Here is a 12,081-nt window from a genome sequence, read left to right as displayed (position 1 = left end):
AATGTCTCTCCTTGCAGAAACCCAGCACTGCAGTGGAGTATTTGGCAGCTCATCTCTCCAAAATCCATGGTCTGGACTGGCATCCTGACAATGAGTATACACTGGCCACTTCCAGTCAGGACAACTCAGTCAGGGTAAGTGTTGTTTCTGCAATTCTTGCCAGGGAGTAGGAAGGATGGTGGAGCAGATCTCCTGCTGCTGCTGCTGAAGTTTTGGGGAGTGCTTTGCCATTGACAAGATCTGGATCTTTATTGTTTGGTTTCTGGCCACCTGGTGTGTTGAGCCAGGACTGCACTTTCAGAACAGGCAGAGAGATCATTGAAGAATGGGTGCACATATGTTTGCCACATATCTGTGATGATTAGGGCAGTATTGAAGCTGAAAACAACTGCCTCTGCCTTTTGCTTGCCAGAAAGGAACAGTCAATGGATGCCAGAAGAGCCTTTTTCCTGAAATGCATGTTGCCAAGCTGATTATAGCAATTTGAGGGGAGACATACTTCAGCCCCTGGATTTTCCAAACTCATGTTGAACAGGATTATCAATAAGAGACTGCCTGCAAGCACTGCTATGCAGGGCCTCTTACTTGGGGGGAAGTAGTGTGCTTTGTATGTCAGCCAAATGGAGTTCATTTAACATTGAACTAAACTCTGAGGCAAATGCAATTGATGTGTATTCTAGCAAAGCAAAAGGTTAGATTCTTCATTAGAAAATTAGCAGTAACAGCAGAGTGGGCTTGCCTCCAGCCTGGACTGGCACATTGGCTGGCAGCCTGCAGGGTACCTTGTAGCTCTGAAAGCCCAAGCAGGCTGCCTGTCTCCCTGCTCTAATTACTCAAGCTATGATCACTGTGAATATGACCTCAAGTCACTCATTTTCTAAGGGATGCTGCCAGATGCGGATAGCTTGGTATTTGTCCTTTGGGGCCATCTCTGCTGTTAATGAATGGGATCACTAATGATGCTGTGGGCACCCTGGCATGCTTTTTGGTCTGTTCTGTTTGCAAGCCACATGGAAAATTGCAGCCTGAAAGTATAGCCAGCTGACTCCTGCCTTTGCTTGCCTTTCTCTTGGTTTGTTTTTTTTTTCCAAGTTCTGGGATTACCGTCAGCCTCGGAAGTACCTCAATATTCTTCCCTGCCAGGTTCCTGTCTGGAAGGCAAGATACACGGTGAGTGAGAAACTCCCACCAGTTCCACTTGTGCTCTGAGAAGAATGCACAAAGAGACATTAAATAAAGAACTGCCATAGGGTTTCTCACCAGTTCTACTTGTGGACATTACCGAGTTGATTTTAAAAATCCTTCTTGGTGCTTAAAAGGCATAGAAAAGCAGCATCCACAGTGAGGGACATTCAGGAGAAAGAGTGAGTGAGCATCCACCCAAGTGAAGCTAAAGCTCTTAACATCAGTCATAATCCCCAGAGGTTTGAATGGGGCCTGAAGCCAGTGCTGTGCCTTGAATCTTGATCCCCTTCCTCTGTCCAAGCAGTGAGGGATGTAGGACTGATTTCCATGTTCCTCTGAGCATTGTGACCCTGAGGCCCTGCTGGGGCTCAGTCCCCAGGTAGCAGTTCTTGAGCTTCAGGCAGACTGCAGTAAGGATCCCCAGTGAAAAGTCCGTGAGGAAATGCCTCCAGCCTCACAGATGAAAAGTGAGGAAGCAGCAAAAAGAAGTTACTCATCTTAAATGAGCTGCATTGAGTATCTCAGTGTACTACATCTTACCCCTTGAGATCCAGTGTTGCCCTGGACCTTCCCAGGTTTTGGTCTGGTTCTGTTTTATGCTGAGCTCATTTAAAACCTTTGCATTTGTGTTTGGTAGGAAAAGGGAAAGATGAGAGTATGATAATAGCAGTGTGGGAACATAACTCTCCCTGCCTAACTGGAAGTGTGTTTCTCTCTAAGCCTTTCAGCAATGGACTGGTGACAGTGATGGTCCCCCAGCTCCGTCGGGAAAACAGTCTCCTCCTCTGGAATGTCTTTGACCTGAACACGCCTGTCCACACTTTTGTGGGACATGATGATGTGGTGCTGGAGTTTCAGTGGAGGAAGCAGAAAGAAGGTGAGTTCAGGGTTGAATGTGCTCTCTTCCCTACACTGTGGCTGTCAGCTAACCAGGGGTGTGGAGAGCTGACTCCTGATCATAATACTGTTGCTGTTTGACTCTTGCCTTTCCTTGAAGTAGCTCCTGCCCATCTTCCTGGCCCCCACTGCCCCCCTCAAACTACAGCTGTTCTGTACTGGTTTTATGGCAGTGCTTACAGAAGCCTTGTTTCCATGCTGAGAAAGCCAATCTACCAAATTCTGAGTGGGTCAGTGATGACTCTCATTGTTTCCACTCTCCTGGGAGTCTCCTTTTAAATGAGTCTTTCAGAATAAGTTGTGCAAATTTTTAGATAGGTGCATGAATGCAGGCACCCTTTCCCTATTCAGAGCTGCAGGCTAACCAGTTAACCCCTCATATCATGGCCTGGATCAGCAGCCTCCAGCATATCCCAGACCACAGACCCAGCTAGCCCATCTTATTTGTGTGCTGGCCAAGGCAGGGGAGGAATAATGTGGGATAGACTCTGCTGTTAGAGTTCAGTCCTGACTGAATTTTCTACTGTAAGTAGCTAACAATAGGAGATTCTACCAGAGGTTGCATAACCACACAGAGCACAGCTTTGTTTCCAGCACCTCAGCTGCCACTGACAGAATGTGCATGTCTGGCTTTGGTGTCACTTGTGCTACAGCTTTGCAGTGCTGTATGACAGTGCTGGTCCAGCCCTTTCCCACCAGCTGCTGCAGCCATTCAGATAAGTCACCTTCTTCTCCATACCTTGATTTTCCCCTTTCAAAAGGAGGAGAGCAATAGAGAACTGTGTTAGGATCTGGAGGCACAGTCTAGGAGTTGGTGAATGAACATTGAAATAAGGTTGAGCTGCAGTTGGTTGTCTTAGCTGTGTTAATAGATACATACCAGGGGTTTGATGGCTTGCTTGTCTCAAGCAACATAAATCAATCACACAAACATTCCGACTCCACTTCAGTGTGGAGACCACCAAGATAGAACAAATTTCCTTTCACAGAGTCTGTTGTGCTGTATTTAGACAGCCCCTATGCCTCAGCAGAGGGGTGTAGGAAGCAGCTGTGCAGTAGCAAATTCTTAAGCATAGCAGCTGTTTGACAAGGGAAACTTAAAACTGTATCACAAGACCTAAACATGGACATAAATAGGTCTGTGTGCCTCTGCCTGTTGATCGATAGTATGTGGTTAGATCTATTTCCTTACAACCTGAACTTGGCATAATTCAGAAGCAAGAAGAGGAAGGGCAGAACCACCTCCTCATTGCTTAGAAATGTTTTAAAACATCTACCTCTTGAAATAGGTTTGATGACCTAAAAGATAATTTCACTTTTCAGTTACAGTTGAGAAACATTTGTTTTTACTATACTGTTTCTTCTATTTAAATAAATATTGTTGTGGGTCTTGTTTATTCCTGGTTGTGTCACATTCATTATACTTTGTGCTTCTGGCTTGTATATCACAGCCCATTTAGAGGTGGGGCAGTTGTGATGTGGGGAGGCACAAAGGCTGATGTACCTGGGTCAGTTTGAAGCAGAAAAGAACTTGCTCTCCCTTTCAGTTTAGTGCCTTACATTGGATGTGCCTGCTGGCTTGTTTGAATCTGTTTACACTGAGCACAGGGCTGAGATATTGTGTTTCCCAGTGGGGTCTGTAACTGTTTCTGTCCTCTTTAGGCTCTAAGGATTACCAGCTGGTTACGTGGTCCCGGGATCAGACCCTGCGCATGTGGCGGATTGACTCTCAGTTGCAGAGGGTACGTGGAGCTCTGGCTCTTGAACCATAGACAGTTTTCTTACAGGCTCCCCTTCCTTGAACTCCCAGTCACTCCACTGATACCACAGAGCTGTAGACACAGAAGCCAGCTGCTGCTTCACTTTCCTCTTCAGCCCAAAAACATCCCCAAGGAGACCTGTGATGGGTCTTCTCTTTTTGAGCCTGTGTCTCAAAAGTTTCTGTGGCTGTGCAAGGCTGCTTTGTTATCTAATATTAAGTGCAGAAGTTCGTTTGGTGAAGGTAAAGGGCAGTTACTGCCTGCATTGCCTCTAAAATGCCACATACATGGCTGCAAGACTATTTCTTGGTGATTTAGGTGCTAGGTAAATGTAGGGATTGTGCCCTCCTCTATCTCCCCTTCTGTCCATTGCCTCTAAGCCTGGAGTGGTGTGAGTGTGTGGATCTGCAGCAGTTACAGATTCTGATGCAATTACTGGAACAGCTGTGCTGGCTCATATCAGAGGTTCATATGGCCACAGTGGGCCACGTGGTCCTGTCACATCTTCAGCTCATGTCTTGGGAGGGCATAAGAAAGAGGCAGGCATGGAGTGGTATTTCTCTCAAATGCTCTGCCAACCTCCTGCCATTTGCAACTTAGAGGCTCATTGAGTCTGGCATCTCTGTATTTAATAGAGCTTGATGAGTGTCACTTCCATAGACTTGTTCTGTTTTTTCTTGGACCTCTGTAAATTTTTGTTACCTTAAACATTGTAACAAGTAGTTTCATGGCTTTTCTGCATGTGTGGAAAACCAGTTCGTTTTGTTTATTTTGTCACTTAATTTCATTCAATTGAAGATGAAATAAGCTATAATCTTTGTGCTACTGATGGTTTTTTCACAGAAAAAAAATTCTGTAGGCCTCCATAATATCCTTCTCCGCTGCCTCCTTTTGCAAGTCAAAAGGTCTTGATTTAGTTCATCGTTTTTACTGGAACTTTGATTGTCCTTTTGCCTTTCAGAACTTTTTCAGTTCTAGTATGTACCTTTGGGGATGCGGATCTGAGCTTTGTTCTCTCCAAAGAATTCTCAGTACTTGGTTTAGTTTGTAAATTGTTTGGCATAATTCCATGAAATCATCAGCTTAGTCTGGCTTCTACATCTTTTTCCCTCAGCTTGAACTTGCCATTTTTCCTGACGTGTGTTGCTTTGTATTTATCTGAGCAGAAGTTCATCTTTCATTTTAATACAGTTACTCTTGTAAGGTCCTTCTGTGATTGTTTGCTGTCAGTCACACTTGTTACTGCCCTGAAAAACTTGGTGGCATCAGCAAACCTGGTCATGTCACTATTCACCTCCTATTCCAGGTTTTTAATGAATATGTTGAGAAGCATGTGCCCCAGCACAGATCCTGCAGGAGTCCTGCAGGTCTGTAAAAAAACTTCCTCTGTGAAAAATGACCCTTTACTCCTACCTGATATATTTGTGAACATTTGATTTCTTTCCTGTCTTTAAATCAATTGTTCATTCATGTCAGAGCCTTTATTTTTCCTCTGCTAGCTCCCACTCTTTTGTCCTTGTCTTTGTCTGGATCAAACTTAACACATGATGGCTGTTGCTGGTGACCAATGCTGTAATTTGCTACATCACCCTGCTACCCTTTCTCTTCCCTTCATCTTCTCAGGTTTCTTGTGCTGAACTTAAAATCTGGGGTTTTATAGTCTCATTTTGATACAGGACCTAGAACAATAGGGCCCCACGTATGCACCTGAGTCTCTAGATGCTACTGGAGTGTAAATATCAAGTGCAGAAAGTGTGCTGCTGTTAAATTTGGTCTAAAAAATTAAGCAAGTTTTAACAAATTATTCAAGGAATTAAAGTAATATCAGTTTTAGTTTTGACTAAAAGTAAACCTCTATTTCTGGCCCTGTCAATTAAGTAGCTTTTTAAGTGAGCAGGAGATTCGGCCATTCTGTCTGAGGTGACAGAGTTGAAGGTGCTGGAAAATGAAAGATCACCTGTCTTTGTCACAGGAACAATGCAGTCTTAGTCATGACTGTTGCGTGGATGGACCTACCTTGCAAATCCATCTGTCTGGAGAAGTGAGTTGTTTTAGTGGTGGCTCTTCCCACAACTTGGATTCTGTTGTGCAGCATGTGGGTGTGTTTGTTCTTTTCAGCTCTGTGCTAATGATATCCTGGATGGAGTTGAGGACCTCATTGATGGGATTTCTCATCTGCCAGAGCCAGACAAGACCCTTCACCCCCAGGACACGGAGCCCCAGCATAACTCTGGACATGGGGATGAGGAAGGTGAGAGAAGCGATGGCTTGTGGGACCTCAAACACCAGCATCTTTGTATTGGGAAGAAGATATATCTTGGCATAAGAAAACATAGGCAAAGCACAACCTGCTCTGTTTCAAAGGTTAATGGATTCCTCATCAAGGAGGAGGAAAAAAACTAAAGGTTCCTCAGGATGGTCCTCCTAAGTTTTTTCTCTTCAAACACAATGATTCTAGCTGTAAGATGAAGCTCTTCCAGGTTTTCATTTAATTGCATGCTCTTTAGGTTGTAGTTGTGGCTTGTTTCCAAAAGTAAGGCAATCAGAAAGTAAGTTCTGCCTTTTAAGAAAATAGATAGTTTAAGCTTAGAAATGAGCCCACAGAAGAGGGAGTGTGTGAGTAAGGCGCTCTGACACAAGCTGCTTATATCACACCTGCTACCTAAACTTTTCTGCTGAGGTCACTGTGTGAACTGGTCTAACAAGGAGGTGTTTGCTGGTGTCTTCACCAGAAGCAGATACGGAGACAGATCATGAATTTTTGGTAATATATTGATGAGAGGTGGCTGAAGGCTGGCAGAGCAGAGAGGGAAGGGTATTATCTCTGGCTTCTGAGATACTGAGAGGTGGATGGGAGACACTTTGACAGGAAGTATTTGTTTGTCCATACATAAAATAAGGCATGCAAGGAAGGAACGTGAAGAAGGGTTTGTGTAGTTAAGAGTCTGGCCAGGTTAAACATTCAGGGTTAGTGTTTGAGCAGTGTAAGTACAAGGAGAAGAGATTACAGCATCACATGGTGATGTGTATGGAAAAAAAAGGTATCTAAAGGGATTTCTACAGCTACACTGAGGAAGAAGAATTTGGTGTCAGTTTGGAATTTAAAGTCACAACTCCTTTCAGTGTTGTAGCTGTGCCACAGTGGATCCCCATGTGATGGGTTTATGGAGAAGTGATGTGATTCTCCCTTTGGCTTGCCAATAGACTACAGAGAAGGGGAGAAAGTGGTCTAATGTCTGCCCTTTGAATAAAGGAGCAGTTACTCAGCAATTGTCAATGAAGTTCCTCTCTGCCTCCTGTCCTGTGTGGCAGCAGAACAAGTTTCTGAAAGCCATCAGAACTGTCTTTGTCAAGGTTTTATAAGATGGTAGAAAAAGCCCCAGATACACCACGTGAGCAGTACTTCTGGGGCAGCATCATCTCTCTTGCTCCAGCTGGGAGTATTCTCATTCTGGCTGCCTGACCTCTCTTTTTTTCCACAGGAGAGAGTTAACTCTTCTACTGTCCCTGATGAGGCACATCCAGACATCCCACATGGTTTCTGTGTGGGTCTGGTTTCCATGTAATTTCTTCTTTGGTTCAGACTGTTATGATTTTCCTCGTGGCCAAAGGGAATGAATATGGCTTTTCTGTAGCAGGGTAGATTTTGCTGCAAATAACACAACTGCAGGATTAATGCACAAGCAAATCCCTAGGCAGGAATTTCAGTTCTTTCCAGCCAAAAAGCTATTGTGGACTGTTGATGTTTCACCCTGGGGGTGGCTGCATTTCAGCTGTAGACAAAGCCTCCATGTTCTATTAGTAAAGCTCTTTGGGAGATCTTTTGAAGAGATCAGCATGCTGCAGGTGAGTGAGAGAGCCCTGGCTGTGCCTTCGCTGTGCAGCTCTCGCTGCTGCTTATAGAGGAGCTTTAGGAATCTGTACCAGTGCATGGCTTTGGAGGATTAAAAACTAATTGGAAGGGAATGGGAGGAGAAGACAAAGGGAGGGTACTGCCCATACTGGGAACCTCAGAGATGGCTTTTCAATAAGCTATGTGGTGTCTTGAGCTAGAAATAATTATCCTTCCTGAGAGCCACTGATCTTCCTTTAATCTCCTTTTCAGCTCCCTTTTCTGGAATGTATCTAAGGACTGTAATAGAATTGCAAACAAGAATGATTGGCTAAGCATCCTCCCCGATCCAAATCCAGCAACCCATTGGGTAGTGATAATACCAGATATTTGTCCCTGCAGCAAAGTCAGTAACTACTAGGTGAATGCCTGTAAAACGTCAATTTCTTGCATTTCTTTTCATTTGTTTGTTTTTGCTGGGGATAATCTCTGCAACATGATATTGCAAGTGTGAGAATGACAGCTGAAAAGTCAGGACTTCCCTTCTGTCTTTGGAACCATCATAAAAAAATATGTTTCACCTTCTTAAGAAGTGGTGCCACAGCAAAATGCCCTTACGGAGGTACACAGCAAGAAATAAGGCAAAAGCCAGGCACAACCACAGGCAGAGACCAATTCTTCCAAAACTCAGTGAAGTTTGTTATCTTAACTGTAATTCTTTGTGTCCTGCAGCGCTTGCCTGTCTGTTTAAAAGTGTTTTGGCCTTCAGGGTTATTGTCCTCCTAAAAACTGCTGGAACTGGAGAGTTAGACCCAGTATTTTGATGAGCCTTTAAAGGCTGTTAAAGCACTAGAGTGCTTTGCAACATTAAATGCAAATGGCTGCTGCAAATGAATTAAGCTTCTATTAGGATCAGAAATACTCCCTGCTCTCTCCTAAAGCATTGTTATGCTTTGGAAGCTTTCCCTGAAAGTCAGGAGTGGTGGGGTGTTATTCCCAAAGACCAGAGCTCCTCCTGGAGACTGCTAGGGCTGCAATTCTTTCCTGCTGAACTGAGACATTCCAGTTCAGCTGATCGTGACTCTGGCAGCACTGTGTAGGGAGGAAAAAGGGTCTCACATGAGAAGAGAAGGACCATTTAGAGCTGTACAGAGTACAGGCAGATTCTGTAACCTTCCTGGGAACCCTGTGTGCAGACAGCTTTGGTTCTTTGAAGAGAAGGCTCAGAAACTTGCCTCCAAACAACAGCTGAGACCCTCCAGCTCACAGGTCTTTTCTAGGTAAAAGTCATACCTCCATGTGTCAGAAGAGCAGAAGAAAACCTGCTGTCTTTGCTGCCTCCTGACATCATGTGAAAAACTCTGCCTATTATAGCTTGTCATAACTTGTTTTCCATCTTTCCTGTCAGCCTTAAAAGAAGATTTCCTGAATGACCCCCTGGTGGGAAAGAAAACGGACCAACTGGGGCTGCCTCAAACACTGCAGCAGGAGTTTTCACTGATCAATGTGCAGATCCGAAATGTTAATGTGGAGGTACAGAGTTTGCTTTTGCTGGCTTGTTAGGAGGGGATGTGGGCAGACTGGCTTGTTGGAGCCTTTAGAGGGGAGCCTTCTTTGCTGCAGTGACTGCTGCCTGTAAACAAGTTTTATATTGTGCTGTCAAGATCCTCTTGACCAAGGGGTAGTAAAAAAGAGGATAATCTCAGACAGTGGTGTGAGAGAAATGTTTCAGTACAGTAAGTACACTGACTGATCCTGAGAGGGCTGGATGGTGTTTTCTTCCCTGTCTAGACTGCAGAGTGGAAGGTGACTTGTTCCATGGAGTTGGTCTCATTTTGACTGGTTCTGAATCCCATCTCCCTATCCTGAACTCTGTCTCTCAGTTTTGCCCTCTCCCTTGCACTCCAGACTCTCCTCTGTTTGTGGAAGCTGAACTGGGCTGGGAGACTTGAGGCAGCTGCCTGTCTCCTTTCCCCAGCTCTGTTGTTTCACAGCTCATGGCATGATTCTGATGTTGTTTTCTAACAGTGGTGCAGGATCTTAGAAGGTGCCTGTTAATGCTGCACTGGGCCTGGAGCTCTTCATGGCTGGGTGAAGTGGGTTGGGGTGCAGTGGCTGTTGGAAGTAGAGCCCCTTTCTTGGTGCTACCTGGGCTGACCACAGTCTCCAAAAATGCTGGGATGTTGGAATGTCAGTGCTGGTGCAAGGTGAACCTATCCCCATCTGCCTGGGGCTTTCTGCTGTCACTGTGTTCCCTGCCCTTGAGAACAGCATGACTTCATCTTATGTGCAGAGGAACCATTCCCTCAGCATGAACTTAAGCCACTGTAAGTGTAAAGTCCTGGGAGATCTAACGAGAGAGCAATTGCTTTTCCTCACAGATGGATGCGGTGAGCCGCAGCTGTACGGTGTCGGTGCACTGCGGCAACCACAGAGTCAGGATGCTGGTGATGTTCCCTGTCCAGTATCCCAACAATGCTGCACCGTCCTTCCAGTTCATCAACCCAACCTCCATCACAGCTTCCATGAAGGCAAAGCTGCTGAAGGTGTGTGAGGAGTGTAGAGTGTCTTTATAAATGTACAAATGATGGATGCTTAACGTCTGGATTTTTGAGACATAACCAAACCTGAGACCTTGCTGAAGACATACCACAGGTCATGTTGAACTGATAAATTGTGAAGCCCATAGGATGAGGTTTTTGTTGATGCTGCAGCCCAGTATTTGCCTTTTTCCACTGCTTCTTCATTGCTGCTGTGTTCCAGTGTGATGTGTATTGCCTGAGGATCCCTAAAATCCTTCTCCTCATGCAATTGCCCTCAACCCAATAATAGACAAAATGACCAGCTAAGCATCCAGCTGCAGAATGATACTATTTTTGAGCTGGGATGTTTCCAGCTCTACTACACAAGCTGCTTTAAAAATGTGGGAGTTTTTTTTTTTACACAGGCACTGCTAATTCAGACCAGGTTTTTGATCATCTGGTGTAACAAATCCTATTGCTAATGAAATCCTTTCCCCAACAACACACTGATGGATCAGTTTGGGTTTCTTCCTGAAAAAAACATGATCAAGTTTGCAACAAACTGTTATGAAACATATGGGCTGCAGTAATATTGAAGCCTGTTGAAGCCTGGCTCAGTGTGCTGCTAGGTGAACCTCAGTTCTCTGATCAAAGCACACAGCCATTCCTCAGAGCAGACAGCACACCAGTGGCTCTAGTGGGTATTAGGGGATGTCTGTGACCTGTTCAGTTCCTGGCATCTAAGTTGCTCTGCAGACAAAAAGGATATGGGCAAAATGTGAAGGTAACCATGAATAAAGTTGCATCTTGTGTGTATTCCAGATACTGAAAGACACTTCCCTGCAGAAAGTGAAGCGGAACCAGAGCTGCCTGGAGCCTTGCCTGCGTCAGCTGGTCTCCTGGCTGGAGTCTGTTGTGGTATGGAGAGCTGTGTGGGCTCTCTGCCCTAGTTTGTTGTCTTTTCCCATGTCCCACACTTCTGACTATGCAGTGAGAGCCTGTCCTCGTTAGATGTGTAAAGAGACCCCTGTGACTGGCCATTACATTTGTGTGAGCACTTCTGGTTAATGTTGAAGAGAGCTGGGTGGATGATGAGATGTATTTTGTTTTCCACAAATGAGACCCTGAAGGTTTTCTGCTTTGAGAAACTCTGATATCCAGGTTACCAGGAGGGACTGGAGATTGGAGAATCTTAGTGGTGTGTGGTAGCTTCCCAGCTCAGAATATATTTCACTGACTGCCAGAGCATGGTTATCATCTGTGAGAGAAGATAAGAGGCCTCAGGTTGTTGATGGATTCATTCTTGTCTGAAAGGCAGTGGCAGATGTCTTTACCTCCTCAGTTTTAGTCAAGGATCCTGCTAGTCCTATTTTGTTTTCTTTCTGAAAAAAAAACAAACTGTGAAAATCTGAGGTTTTTTTCTGCAGCCTTGTGCTGAGGTTTTGTGGGGATGATACTGCAGATAAATCCAAGTCACACTCTGCTCTTAGCTGAGAGATCTGTGATACCTACTCAGCATCCCAGTGTCATGTATTAGGTCTTTGTGTGGGTGAAGTGTACTGGAGTGGGTGTTTTTAGCATTCAGGAGAAGATTGGAGTCTCCTCAGGTTTCTTTTCTGAGAGGTTTTGTTTATTCATCACAAATAAAGGGCTGGGTTTTTTTTTTACATGTGAAGGTTTAATTCTTTTTGGTTTCAGAAGTAATACTGTAAGAGTGGGAGCTTTCTCTGCTGTATGGAAATCTGATGATTTGAGGCACCACTGCTTTCAAAGAATTCCTTTGGACTGAAGTTACCATATTCTTTACCCACATAAATGCAGATTTCTGCCAAAATTCCTGTGGATAGTCCTGAGGTTTCCCAGTAATTCACACCACCTGCCTTTC

At 44.7% G+C, this 12,081-nt stretch overlaps 1 protein-coding gene across 1 annotated transcript in view; it reads left to right on the top strand.

The window, feature by feature from the left end:
* WDR59 (WD repeat domain 59) overlaps positions 1-12,081 on the top strand; it is a 47,945-nt gene that overhangs the window by 13,944 nt on the left and 21,920 nt on the right. Inside the window, exons 8-15 of the mRNA XM_056501058.1 lie at positions 18-134; positions 1,093-1,170; positions 1,906-2,062; positions 3,745-3,824; positions 5,961-6,093; positions 9,083-9,207; positions 10,056-10,220; positions 11,019-11,114. Coding sequence (XP_056357033.1) covers positions 18-134; positions 1,093-1,170; positions 1,906-2,062; positions 3,745-3,824; positions 5,961-6,093; positions 9,083-9,207; positions 10,056-10,220; positions 11,019-11,114 — 951 coding nt within the window. The remainder of the gene's footprint in view (positions 1-17; positions 135-1,092; positions 1,171-1,905; positions 2,063-3,744; positions 3,825-5,960; positions 6,094-9,082; positions 9,208-10,055; positions 10,221-11,018; positions 11,115-12,081) is intronic.

Source organism: Oenanthe melanoleuca, chromosome 11 (assembly GCF_029582105.1).
Source record: "Oenanthe melanoleuca isolate GR-GAL-2019-014 chromosome 11, OMel1.0, whole genome shotgun sequence".
Lineage (NCBI taxonomy): Eukaryota > Metazoa > Chordata > Aves > Passeriformes > Muscicapidae > Oenanthe > Oenanthe melanoleuca.
This window is presented reverse-complemented; position numbering and strand designations above follow the sequence as displayed.